The 14,305-nt window shown below is 38.8% G+C and overlaps 1 protein-coding gene across 2 annotated transcripts in view; it reads left to right on the top strand.

Annotated features, from left to right (window-relative positions):
• Positions 1-14,305, top strand: part of kndc1.L (kinase non-catalytic C-lobe domain (KIND) containing 1 L homeolog) — a 92,035-nt gene that overhangs the window by 23,162 nt on the left and 54,568 nt on the right. For both annotated transcript variants that reach the window (XM_041568656.1, XM_041568655.1), the window contains exons 3-5: positions 3,752-3,810; positions 11,434-11,580; positions 12,467-12,581. In XM_041568656.1, the coding sequence (XP_041424590.1) occupies positions 3,752-3,810; positions 11,434-11,580; positions 12,467-12,581 (321 nt within the window). The remainder of the gene's footprint in view (positions 1-3,751; positions 3,811-11,433; positions 11,581-12,466; positions 12,582-14,305) is intronic.

The raw sequence follows: 14,305 nt of genomic DNA, 5'->3' as shown, positions 1-14,305 counted from the left end.
TAACAAGCGTAGATGACAATTCACTAGTGAAAGAGACCTCTGCTAGCACAGTTTTGCGCCCTATCAGCAGGCGAATTTTCGCTCTGTCGATTGATCATTACTCCACAAATTCGCCAGAGTTTCCTTCACCACCTAAGACCTGGGGAACTGATAAGCTGAAGCTACATCCTCTTCAATCTTGTGTATCCTGTATGCCGAAAAAGTCATAAAAGTTCTAAAAAAAAAAACCCTGGCGTTTCTTCATTTTTTAAAGCGGGATTGTCTTCAGAAGTCCTAACTATAAAAGATTTTTGTGTTAACATTCTTTTAAAACCAATTTGAGCGGCATGCCATATTTGTTTTAGGGTGGGCTCATGTCTAGGGCATTAAAGGAGAACTAAACCCTAAAAATGAATATGGCTTAAACGGCCATGTTTTATATACTTAACATATTGCACCAGCCTAAAGTTTCAGCTTGTCAATAGCAGCAATGATCCAGGACTTCAAACTTGTCACAGGGGGTCACCATCTTGGAAAGTGTCTGTGACACTCACATGCTCAGTGGGCTCTGAGCAGCTGTTGAGAAGCTAAGCTGAGGGCTCGTCACTAATTATCCAGCAGAAAACAAGGTTAGTTATTAATATAAGATGATGCTACAGGGCTGATTATTAAATTATGATGTTAGTTGCACTGGTTTCTGTGCTGCCATATAGTAATTATCTGTAATCAGTACTAATCAGCCTTATATTGTGATATTTCTATGTGTACTGTATATTGTGAGTGGGTCCCTAAGCTCAGTAAGTGACAGCAGCACAGAGCATGTGCAGTGAATCAGCAGAAAAGAAGATGGGGAGCTACTGGGGCATCTTTGGAGACACAGATCTTTACTGCTAAAAGGCTGTGGTTCCCTTGGGCTGGTACAGAAGCACAAAACATAATGTAAAACATTTCTAGCTTACTTTTTTAATTTATCTTTCCTTGTCCTTTAAAGGATCTTTTTTGTCTTTATGTTGTTTCCTTGGACATTTGTAATAATAAGTGGCCACTTCAAGCATTTGCACCAACATCTCTAATAAAGTCATATATAATATGTACCCGCCCTATTCAAATTGACCTAAGAGTAAGAGTACTAGCGAAGTTTCGCTAGGCAGAAATGAACACTAGAAAAAAGATATTTATGAAATGCTTAAGCTACCGAACTAATGCTAATGAAACTTTGCCATAGTTCAACTGCCCAAATGCAACTTCAGTGAATTAGTGTAGTGGTAGCAAATTTTCGTAGCGCGAAGTGTGGCAACTCGTTCACTGGCGAAAATTCGCCCTTTAATGATTTTGAATCTTTGAAATTTGGAGGCCGAAAGTGAACCTGCTGTGATTTTGAAGTTGGGTAACACTGAGTTTGGGACTCACTGTTATATCATATCCAGTATGGCACACTGAGATTTTTTTTCCCTGTTATTTTTCGTTTTCCTTTACAAAATGTAAGTTATTCATTGTCGAGTCATCAAAGTTTTTACCTGAGCATTTCCTGCAGCCGACTGAACCTTCAGGCCAGATTCCCATCAGGTTAGTGTTGAATTCCACTGAAGAACTGGGTAGCAGCTGTACTTACTTATGAGTTTGGCTGGCTGTACCAAATACAAACTTCATTTTTTTTTAAGGGAAAAAGGGCATCCTTGAAACTCAAGATTAGTCCAAGTCCAAGTACCTTTAAAGGAGAAGGGAAAATAATACGGTTAGAAATACTATTTATATACAGGTATGTTATCCAGAATGTGCAGGGACTGGGGTTTTCCAGATAAGGGATCTTTGGATCTCCATACCTTAAAGGAGAATTAAAGCTTAACAAAAGTTAAGAAGTAGCTAGAAATGTTGTAAGTAATGTTTTGGGCTTCTGTACCAGGACAAGGCAACCACAACCCTTTAGCATGGAATATCTGTGCCCCTAAAGATGCCCCAGTAGCTCACCATCTTCTTTTCTGCTGATTCACTGCACATGCTCTGTGCTGCTGTTACTTATTGAGCTTAGGGACCCACTCACAATATACAGTACACATAGAAATATCACAATATAAGGCTGATTAGTACTGATTACAGATAATTACTATATGGCAGCACAGAAACCAGTGCAACTAACATCATAATTTAATAATCAGCCCTGTAGCATCAGCTTATATTAATGACTAACCTTGTTTTCTGCTGGATAATTAGTGACGACCCCTCAGCTTAGCTTCTCAAGAGCTGCTCAGAGCCCACTGAGCATGTGAGTGTCACAGACACTTTCCAAGATGGTGACCCCCTGTGACAAGTTTGAAGTCCTGGATCATTGCTGCTATTGACAAGCTGAAACTTTAGGCTGGTGCAATAAGTTCATTATATAAAACTTATACAGTGTCGTACTGGGAAACCAGGGACCCACCCAAAAAACCTTGACCAGGGGCCCACCAATTAATCTTAGACCAGGGGCCCACTCTTAGTACTATTTTTATTCCTCTCCTCACTCAACCTCTAGTCTCTTTTCTTCACATACTATAATGTATTTTTCCAACTATGTAGCCTCTTTGTTCTCATAAAAATAGGGAATGGCCATGAAATAGGCCAAATGTTTAGCAGCATGAGGGCCCACTGACACCTTGGCCCACTGGGAGTTTTCCTGGTATCCCGGTGGGCCAGTCCGACACTGCTTTTATAGCAAACACATAACTTTTAAGAATGCATAGCAACAGTAAATTATATTTTAAATTCTTTAAAACACTTTTTTTTTTCTGGTTACTGTTCCAGTAAGAGGCACAGTGTTGGCCATGGATTGGAACAGAAATCTCTAGGATCTAGACTATGGGGCAAATTTACTAACCTCTGAAAATTCGCTAGTGACGGTTTCGCTCACATCGCAACACTTTGCGAGGCGTAGATTCGCCAGGACAACACTAATTCGCTAAAATCCGAAGTTGCGTACAGGGTGATGAACAATGGCGAAGTAGCGCTAACATTACTATGACAAGCGAAGCAAAGTTGCACTAGCGTTGCCTAATTTGCACACAGCGAGAAGTTAAAGTTGAATGGACGTATATGTTGCAGCCAATACATTACACTACACAAGCCCAGGGAAACCTTAATAAAATAAAATAGAGTTGTTATATTGCCCTATACATAAGCCCAGTGTATAGTTGATGTGCCATATGTTAGGAAATGTAGGGGGAAGCCGGGTAACCCAGAAAAAATTTATGATCTTTTGCAGGCTATCATCCTGAAAAATGAAAAGTCGCCAGCGTTTTTTGGGACTTAGAAAAATGGCGAATTTTCGCTAAAGTTAGTCACTTCACCCTTTAGTATATAGGCCCCTATGTCTTTACTGAGCTTTTGTTCTCCTCTTCCTCTACAACATGTTTTACCACATTGGAAAAGCTGATACAAATAAATCAGTTGTGCCTACTAAATAGCAATAATAACAATCCTAAGCAGGAATTTGGTAGAAATATATAGCATTGGACTGCAGAAACAAGGCACACTCCTGCAACAGTAATTAACAGTAAGTAATTATTCTTTTTAAGCAGATGTTGTAACTTTGCCTTTAAGTCCAAACCAATGGAAATGTAAGCAAACACATACAGGAATGTTTTCTTTTTAATGTTAAGATTTCCTTTAATCTTTATTTTTCACTCGGATGTCATTCATTTGGTTTGATCTGTTTTACAACAAGTGCAATTTAATTTACACTACAAAGCGCTCAGTGAGCCAATTACTGCAATGACGGTGACACTTCTCGTTTCAGATGATCCAGAAGGCGCGTTTGTACCTCCAGAGTTTGATCTGACTGGCAACACATTGGAGGTAACTATATCGGTGACGAGTCGCTTTGACTTTTTCGTTTTGAATATACGTGTAATTTTGTAAAGAGTGCCACCGATATTCTCAGAGGGGCAGAACTTGTGAAATAGTGTGGTTGTACTTTGTGTTGTGTTAGTTAAGGATGGCGTTTCAACTATCTTTGTGAATGTTTGCATTGTAACATAGTAAGTTAGGTTGAAAAAAGACACATGTCCATCAAGTTCAAACTTTTAAAGGACAAGAACTAAAGAATAGACTATAAATGTTGCATGTGATGTTTTGGGCTTCTGTACCAGCCCAAGGCAACCACAGCCCTTTAGCAGTAAAGATCTGTGTCTCCAAAGATGCCCCAGTAGCTCCCCGTCTTCTTTTCTGCTGATTCACTGCACATGCTCTGTGCTGCTGTCACTTACTGAGCTTAGGGACCCACTCACAATATACAGTACATATAGAATAGAAATGTCACAATATAAGGCTGATTAGTAATTAATACAGATAATTACTAAATGACAGCACAGAAACCAGTGCAATTAGCATCAGAATTTAATAATCAGTCCTGTAGCATCAACTTATATTACAGGCCAACCTCATTTTCTGCTTGATAATTGGTGACGACCCCTAAGCTTAGCTTCTCAACAGCTGCTCAGAGCCCACTGAGCATGTGAGTGTCACAGACACTTTCCAAGATGGTGACCCCCTGTTACAAGTCTGAAGTCCTGGATCATTGCTGCTATTGACAAGCTGAAACTTTAGGCTGGTGCAATAAGTTCAGTATATAAAACATGACATTTTTAGCCAATGTTTTTTTAAAAAAATATTCTTTGGGGCCCCATTTTTTTTAACTTGTAAGGGGGACCCTGGTCACCAATTATTGTTTTTTAACTTGTAGGGGGGGCCCTGACCTCCAATTTTTTAAAAAAACTTTTAAGGGGGGCCCTGGCACCACAGTTATAAGGGGGCCCTGACCATCAATAGCTTTTTATAACTTGTGTGTGTGTGGGGGGGGGGGGGGTTACCTTTTTTAGCACTGATGTCTGTGTGGTCTTTTAACTGTTGTGTGGAGTGGGCGGGATCTAGGTTGGGGCTTAGGGGGCGGGGCCAAGGGGGCCCCGATAATTTTGTTGTACGGGGCCCCGTGGTTTAAAAATGGCGGCCCTGCGCACACCCTTAACAATGATTAATGTCTAGTGCACAATGGTAGAGGTCCAGCAACCCCAAATTCAATATATAGAAACAAGTATACAAAGGTTTAATGCGGAAGTGCATAAAATCAATCATATGGAGCGCTCACCTCCCTAGTTCACACTTTTGTAGTGCCAGGTGCTGTACTGTGAGACCCACCCCTGTCACTGGGTCAAATTGATATCCAGAAGAAAGCCAGCAGCACACTGAGTCTGGTTGCAGTTGTGTTCAAAAGGAAATTTTATTTAGCCCATATGCAAAAGGCAATGTTTCGAGCCTACCAGGCCCTTTATCAAGCCCCTTGATAAAGGGCCTGGTAGGCTCGAAACGTTGCCTAATGCGGAAGTGCAGTGCAACGTTTCGGGGTCACGCCCCTTTGTCAAGTATGCTTGCACTTCCGCTTTAAATGTGCAAGGTGTTCCTTGCTTGCATCAGTTCTGTGTGCCTTTGGATACTTTGTTTCTATGCAGCGCCGATCCGCGCATTTATGCCGCCTGAGGCGGCCTTCCGTTGCCGCCCCGCCCCTCCTCACGGCGCTCACATTTTCTGCGCAGGAGGGGGTCGGGGCGCTGCACGACGCTAGTGCAGAGAGCGCAATTGCGCTCTCTGCACTATAAGAGCCGAATTTCCGGGTTGAAAACCGGAAACTCGGCTCTTAGTTACCAGGAGCGGCATTTTTGCCGCCCCTGGTAACCAGGGGGGCGCTGCCGTCTGAGGCGAGTGTCTCAACTCGCCTCATTGGTGGAGCGCCCCTGTTTCTATGCTGCCATGTAATGTAAATTTGAATTAACTACTAATCAGCCTTGTAGTGTGTATATACTGTATATTGTACATATTAATTTGGGCATCTTCAAAGGTACAGATCTTAACTGCTAAAGGGATGTGTTGGGCTGGTAAAGTAACATAAAACATAAGGTATAGCGTGTCCAGACTAGTTTTTTGGCTTTCCTTTAGTTCAACATAACTTTGCATATCCACATCTCTGTCCTATAAAACATATATTTAAAGGGGTTGCCTACTTTGCAAAACCTTTTCAGTTCAGTTGTTTGCAGATAGTTTGCCAAAAATAAATACATTTTCCAGTTACTTTCTATTATCTATTTGTGACCGTCAAAGCTTAAAGTTTCATTTTTCACCTTCTTATATCTTTTAAAATTGCTCTGGGGGGAGGGGTCACCGACCCTGTAAACTGTTCTAAATGATACAGCAGTTGATACATTTCTTATCTTTGTCCCTGCTGAGCAGAATCCCTGAGTTTCATTACAGGCAGCTGTTAGAATTGATACAATAGTTGCTAATATTCCACAGTTACTGCTGAGAAATGGATCAACTAATGAAGCAAATTGTAACAGTTCAGAATCTGCACCTGAATCACTGCCAGAATTAGGGATGCACCGAATCCACTATTTTGGATTCGGCCGAACCCCCCTAATCCTTCGCGAAAGATTCGGCCAAATACCGAATCCGAATTTGCATAAGCAAATTAGGGGTGGGCAAGAGATTTCCCTTCCTGCTCATAATTTGCATATGCAAATTCGGTTCGGCCTGGCAGAAATATTGCTGAAAAAGGCCGAATCCCGAACCGAATCCTGGATTCGATGCATCCCTAGCCAGACTTAAATACCAGACAGGAAGATTAAACATCCGTTTTAAAAAAAACAGTAAAAAATGGAAAGAAGTTTTGATTTCTGGTCAACTGATCCTCAATAAAAGTGTTCGGAAGGTGAACAACCCCTTTAATATCTGGTGGCCCTTTAAACACGTGTTTAGTTTTTTTCATCCACTTGATGAGTTTTAACCATATTATTATCTAGTAATTTATTGCCTTGTTAGCAGATTAGCTTTACAGCTGCTTAAAAGAGGGCTGAATGTGTGTTTGTTTCCCATAGTGAGACTGTGCTTCTCTATCCAGTGCCAATTTGTTGCCTGAGTGCATTGATTGAGCATGTTCTAGAGTCACTCTGAATTTGCCCTCAGTCCTAAAAACACTGCTGTTGTTATGAACCTGACTAAACTGGTTCCACCACATACATGGATTTGGTATAGTGCTTGAGTCCCATTGAATTCCAAACTGTTGTCTAAATAACAATTCTATGCCTTCATAGACTAATTGCTTTATTAATACTTGTCTGTTTACTTTGTGCCATGTTATGCCGAAGAACCCATTGAAACTCTGGTTCGAATTCAAATTTTCGTGTTTTTTTATGGTCAAAACTGTCAAATTCGATTCGAGTTTTTTAAAAAAAATATTGAATTCGTTTTTTTTCGAGATTTTTCATACTCTGGCCCTTAAAGAACTCAAATTCGACTATTCGCCACCTAAAAAATGCCGAATTGCTGTTAAAGTTGGTGGAAGAGGGCCAGGGATCAATTTTGAGTTGTTTGCAGCTTTCCTGACATTTGAGTTTTTTTCGGAGAAAAAACTCGAATCAAGTTTTTTTAAATTCAAATTGAATTGGATTCGAGTTTTAAAAATTAGATTTTACTAATAAATTTCGATTGGTCGAATTTCGAGTTTATGGGAGTTTTAAAAAAACTCACATAACTTCAAAATTTGACCCTTGATAAATAAGAGAGAGAGTAGCAAGAATCCAGGCAAGTCCAAGGTTGAATTATTTTCTGTTTTCAAACTCAGACGCCTTCTCTAACTCCTGAAATCCCATAGCCAGCCTTGAGCTGGAGTGTACAGATGAGGTTAACCAGATTAAATCCTAACCGCATTTCATCTGTCATTTTCTGGATTTTATTCTTTAAAATAAATATGGGCAGTGAGTTTTTTTTTCTTCTGAATTTTGCATACGTTGGCCATTCTATTATTATTTTGTATTTGATTTAACTCCTTTATCAGACATGTTAATACAGGTCTGGGACCTGTTATCCAGAATGCTTGGGACCTGGGGTTTTTCGGATAAGGGGTCTTTCTGTAATTTGGATCTCATTCCATAAACTCTACTATAAATCCATTTAAACATTAAATAAACCCAATAGGGTTGTTTTGCCTCCTATAAGGATTAATTACATCTTTGTTTGGATCACTGTATTATTATTATTACAGAGGAAATGATTTTTAAAAATTTCAATTATTTGATTTAAAATGGAGTTTATGGGACTGGTAATTCAGAACTTTTTGGATAACAGGTTCCTGGATGATGGATCCCATACCTGTTCTTCCAAAAATTATGTTCATCCTTCATCAAAAGCAAATATCAGTTTGACTGAAGACAGGCCAATATCAGTGAAAAGCTATTATGTAGATTAATATTTTGAATAATAATTTTGTAGTGTCAGTATCACCATCAATAAAGATTAATTAGTTGGGTTCAAGTACAAGACTCAGCTTTATTATTATAGAGAAAAAAATCATTTAAAAAAAATTCATTATTTGATTCAAATGGAGTGCATGGGAAATGGCCTTCCCTTAATTTAGAGATTTCTGGCTAATGGATTAGTGTATAGTTGTAATGAGAGGAAAGTGTTATTATGCTATTTAAAGGAATAGAGACATGCTGCGCCCCAAAATGGCCTGAAGGTCCTTTGTAGGGATCCATGACTTGGGCTGAAGTTCAGATGGCCGCACTGCTTTAAACAAAATGTAAGTGACACCCAAGAATAAGCCTCAGAAGAATTAGAGACATCAGGGAGTTTTAATAATTAAATTGAATATATCCAAATATCCCTATCCATATTGTATTATGGAGGAAACTGCTACACAACAAGACTTTGTTTGTTTATATCTCTGCCTTTGTGTGTGATATCACTGCTTTATCGGTCATGTTAATGCTTCCAAAAATTATCTTCTACCTTCATTAAAAGCAAATATCAAAGGAATGGATGCCCTTTTACCTGTTGTAAAGAAATAGAGCTATATATATATATATATATATATATATATATATATATATATATATATATATATATATATATATATATATATATATATATATATATATATATATATATATATATTTGTGTGTGTATATGTGTCATTGTATGTCATGAAGCACTGCACTACCAGTGATCACAGCAAGGAATACAATAGATGAGATGATTTTATGTACTAGTGATGCAGTGTTTCAGGCTTCCAGCTGAATGGGGAAACAAAGAAAGCATTGAGATGAATTCACAGATACATTAGTCCAATTGATTAAATGGTCTGTGCAGCCCAGTACCAACTAGAGATGCACCAGCTCCACATTGTTAGTAGTCATTTATTTAAATTTGTTACATTATTTTTTTTTTCTTTTAGGTCAAGAGATTAAGGGGCTTGTTTATCAAAATTTAAATGAGGTTTTTTTTTACAACTCGGATAAACTCACCATTTAAACAAACTCAAATGTTTGGTCATTTATAAAAAAATCCAAATGTCAAAAAACCGAATGACTGCAGCTGGGAAAAAAACTTGAATACCTTGAATTTGTGGAGTTTATAGGGTTATGAATACCTCGAATTTTCAAGCAAAACCAGGGTAAAACACCCAAAAATCATGAAGGCAAGAAATCTTCAAATGGACCTCTGCCATTGACTTTTATGTTTATGTTATTTAAAGGTGCAACTATGTTGGTGTCTGTTGTAATATACATGTGTTAAGCTGTTTTCGTACTTTCAGTACCCTATTATTGGGTTTAATATTTTGTGCTAGTACTATCTAATTCTGTCACCAGTCTGATTGTTGACAGCCCTCCCCATGTGGATGCTTAATTCCATTATCTATTGCCATGCTCTTCCTTATACATATATAAATATGAAGCTTGAGGGTATTGGATGCAGGCAGTGAGAAGGGGGTCTGCTCCTATCCGTTCATGTGTGTGTGACTCCTCTGACACATAGCGTTGGCCAGAGTACAGCTACACAAATTCGACATTGGCCCAATAAAGTGGGAAAGCATCTATATTCGGGCCTGATCTCCCCTCCGTATAGCTGCATTCAAAACAACGCTGTGTTAGAGGAGCCACACACAGGGGCGGAGAGGAGCAGATCCCCTTCTCTCTGCCTGCATAAAAAACACAGACAGAGAGAAGCGAACCAATACACCCTATTTGCACTCAGCCTATAAACTTTTTCTTCTGCAAAGACAACAAGTCTTAGACTAGCCATACAAGGTTGCCCACGTGTTGAGCCAAATCTAAGAACATACAGGTCAGTTAATTTGCTTCTTATAAAATTTACTCTAGTGGGTTGTGTAAATGTGATTACTACTGGGGCAAAGAGTGGTATGAATGAGGAACAGTTTCTGTAAAATACTATGTACTTTAAAAGTAGAGGATAATAGTAATAAATGGGTTATACATTTGTAGAATCAGCAGTGGACTGGCTCTCCAGGGTACCAGAAAAAAGTCCCAGTGGGCCCTGCTGCTAAGCTAGCCATTTAACCATTTGGTATAACCTTTGTATACCTGTTATCCGGAAGCCCATTATCCAGAAAGTTCTAAATTACAGGAAGCCCATCTCCCATTGATGTATTTATTATTTTAATCAAATAATTAAAATTTTCAAAAATAATTTCCTTTTTCTCTGTAATAATAAAAACAGTAATTTGTACTTGATCCCAACTAAAATATAATTAATACTTACTGGAGGTAAAACAATCCTATTGGATTTAATTTATGTTTAAATTATATTTTAAGTAGACTTAGGGCTGTGATCCCCAAACAGTAGCTTGTGAGCAACATGTTGCTCTCCAACCCCTTGGATGTTGCTCCCAGTGGCCTCAAAGCACGGGTCTATTTTTGAATTCTAGGCTTGAAGGCAAGTTTTAGTTGTATAAAAACCAGGTGTACTACCAAACAGAGCCTCAATGAAGGTGGACAGTACACATAGGGGCTACCAAATGGCCAATCACAGCCCTTATTTGGCACCCCAAGAACATTTTTCATGCTAGTGTTGCTCCCCAACTCCTTTTACTTCTGAATGTTGCTTGTGGGCTCAAAAGGTTGGGGACCCTCGACTTAAGGGTATGGAGATCTGAATTATGGAAAGATTCCATATCCATAAAACTCCAGGTCCCGAGCATTCTGCATAATAGGCCCCATACCTGTACTATGTAACCAGAAAATACTATATGCTGTACACTATAAGGTTTGGGAACATCTGGGGATAGAGCTTAGGGTCGTAAAATGGCTTTGAGGGCCACATTCAACCATATGGCCAATCTTGATCGTGAATATCCAGATCTGTCAACCCATTTGGATTTTTCTGGAATCACCTGTATCTATGAAATTAAGCAATTGAAAAATAAATGTGTTGTATCTTATTTAAAAAAAAAAAAAAAAGAATTTAGATGCAAGTTCAAAAAACAAGCAGTATTGACTACTCCTAATATTCTTAATATTACCATTAACCAATATCTGTCCGTGGTACGGGTATCCCTGTATGGACACCTATACCACTGATAAATGAGACCAAACTCACCAGTGTATGTGACTATAAACTAATTCCTTCACTTAGGCACATGTATATTCACTGGGCGCAACTCTGAAAGCAGCAATCGAGTTCGTCATTGAGCCGGAGTTAGAAACAGAATTATGTCATGATCTGGATTCTTTGCTAGAACTTATGCAACAGGAAAACCCTGCGGACAGACCAGATATTGAGGTAAGGGTCCCCTGAGTTTACACTTTGTATTGATATTAATGCTACTCTCCTATGTGGATCTCCTATTTCAACAAGTCCATAAGGCTCATTTACAAAACACACAAAGGGAACCTTGGTATTACCTCCTGCTCAAGGCAGGTGTAAACTATAGGGCTTCCTTTTGTATAGGTCATATTCTGCAAAATAAGTGCATTTCACATACTGGCCCATTAGGAATATACAGAACAAGTTTGTGCAAATATTTGGGCCTTGCTATTGTAAATGAGCCTTTCTGTCTGCTAAATAGACTTTAGTTGGTAACTCCTGTTAAAGGAGAAGGAAATGTAAAATCATTTGTGGTGCCAAGTAGTTAGGGGGACACCTGGAATACCTAAAATTGATTGTAGCATGGTTCTCAGCAAACAGTACCCACGTTATTTGAACAAGGGGATTTTACCTTTCCTTTCTCCTTTTAAGGAAATGTACTAACCATGCTGTTCATGTTATTACTCTGAGACATCTTCAGTGGAGGGGTGCAAACAGGGATAACTGACCTGAAATCATTATCTTTGTGGGGCTCTGCAGAGCTTCACCTGTAGGCAGAGGGAAAATAAAAGCACACCATAGATTCATCCTGCAGCCTTTTGAACTACAAATCCCAGAAACAACTCTAAGAGTTGTAGTTCTGAATCTGCTAGAAACCTGTGCACTGGATTAGACCATAGCAAACTGCACACATGGGTATTGGCCCCTGGTTGCACCGCCAAATTTATCTTCATGACTTATGTTCCTCAAGTGTGAAGACCAATAAAATGTTTGGAGGTCAACAAGGCTCTAGGGCATATGATTATGCATGATTGAACTAAGCATTTTTCCTTCTGTATGTGCAACTCTTTCCCACGTTCAGAGCATTATATCCTTGTGCGAATCAAGGCTCAACTGTTCTTCCTCTATGATTTGCCGAAGTCTTTCATCCATTGGCAGAAGAGTCCTCTCTATAGAATCGGTTAGCACTTTCCAAGGTGAGTCTTGCACGTCTTCCATCCTTAAACTAGAACAAAAAGTCAATATGGATGAACAAATAACAGGAGATGCATAATAATTTAATGTTGGATATATCAAAATACATTTTTCATTTATAGCGTGCTATGCTTTGCACTCAACACTAGCATGAATATAGTTATATATAGTATGAATATAGCTAGTTTAGTTTGGATCAAGTACTAGATACCATTATTAACCATATTATTACAAATATGATTGCTGTATATCAGTACAACGTTTGCTCATCTGCAAATATATTAGTGGCTGCTGCTAAAAAGGTCAACTATAATAATATGTAGGTATTAGTGTGCCCTCAGGCCCCATATTTTAAATAGTAGAAATTTACTGAATGACTCCTACATTGATTGTATTGCTGTCTGTTAAAGGAAAACTATACCCCCCAAACAATGTAGGTCTGTATAAAAAGATATTGCATAAAACAGCTCATATGTAAAATCCTGCTCCATGTAAATAAACCATTTTCATAATAATATACTTTTCTAGTAGTATGTGCCATTGGGTAATCATAAATAGAAAATTGCCATTTTAAAAAATAAGGGCCGCCCCCTGGGATCGTAGGATTCACTGTACTCACAAACATACCAACAAACCATACATGTTAGGTCACATGAGCCAATTAGCAGACAGAGATGTGTCTTTTGCTTCCACACTTCTTCCTGTTACAGTTAGAGTTGTAGTATTTCTGGTCAGGTGATCTCTGAGCACACAGACCATCACGAAATGGTGGCTCAAGGCAAGATATGTAAAAGGGCAATATTTACTTAAATATATATTCCAGTTTGGTAAGATTCTTTAATATGCCACTTAATATGATATGAACTATCTGTTGCTTAAGTGTTCATTTTGGGGGTATAGTTTTCCTTTAAAGGGATACTGTCATGGGAAAAAACATTTTTTTCAAAACACATCAGTTAATAGCGCTGCTCCAGCTGAATTCTGCACTGAAATCCATTTCTCAAAAGAGAAAACAGATTTTTTTTTATTCAATTTTGAAATCTGACATGGGGCTAGACATTTTGTCAATTTCCCAGCTGCCCCTGGTCATGTGACTTGTGCCTGCACTTCAGGAGAGAAATGCTTTCTGGCAGGCTGCTGTTTTTCCTTCTCAATGTAACTGAATGTGTCTCAGTGGGACATGGGTTTTTACTATTGAGTGTTGTTCTTAGATCTACCAGGCAGCTGTTATCTTGTGTTAGGGAGCTGTTATCTGGTTACCTTCCCATTGTTCTTTTGTTTGGCTGCTGGGGGGAAAAGGGAGGGGGGTGATATCACTACAACTTGCAGTACAGCAGTAAAGAGTGATTGAAGTTTACCAGAGCACAAGTCACATGACTTGGGGCAGCTGGGAAATTGACAATATTTCTAGCCCCATGTCAGATTTCAAAATTGAAGATAAAAAAATCTGTTTGCTCTTTTGAGAAATGGATTTCAGTGCAGAATTCTGCTGGAGCAGCACTATTAACTGATTCATTTTGAAAAAATTGTTTTTTTCCCATGACAGTATCCCTTTAAGGGATAACAATCCCATCAAAATATGATTCCTGTCTTAGCACCCATTTGTTTCAAGCTCTTACCTCCTTGCAAATCTGTATCATGTCTCCTATACCCAAAAGCAGTTTTTTTTGGCAAACATTGACCCCAGTAGTACTTTTAGGGGTACCCAGATTCTGCACAAGACCTT

The sequence above is a fragment of the Xenopus laevis genome, chromosome 7L (genome assembly GCF_017654675.1).
Source record: "Xenopus laevis strain J_2021 chromosome 7L, Xenopus_laevis_v10.1, whole genome shotgun sequence".
Taxonomy (NCBI): domain Eukaryota; kingdom Metazoa; phylum Chordata; class Amphibia; order Anura; family Pipidae; genus Xenopus; species Xenopus laevis.
This window is presented reverse-complemented; position numbering and strand designations above follow the sequence as displayed.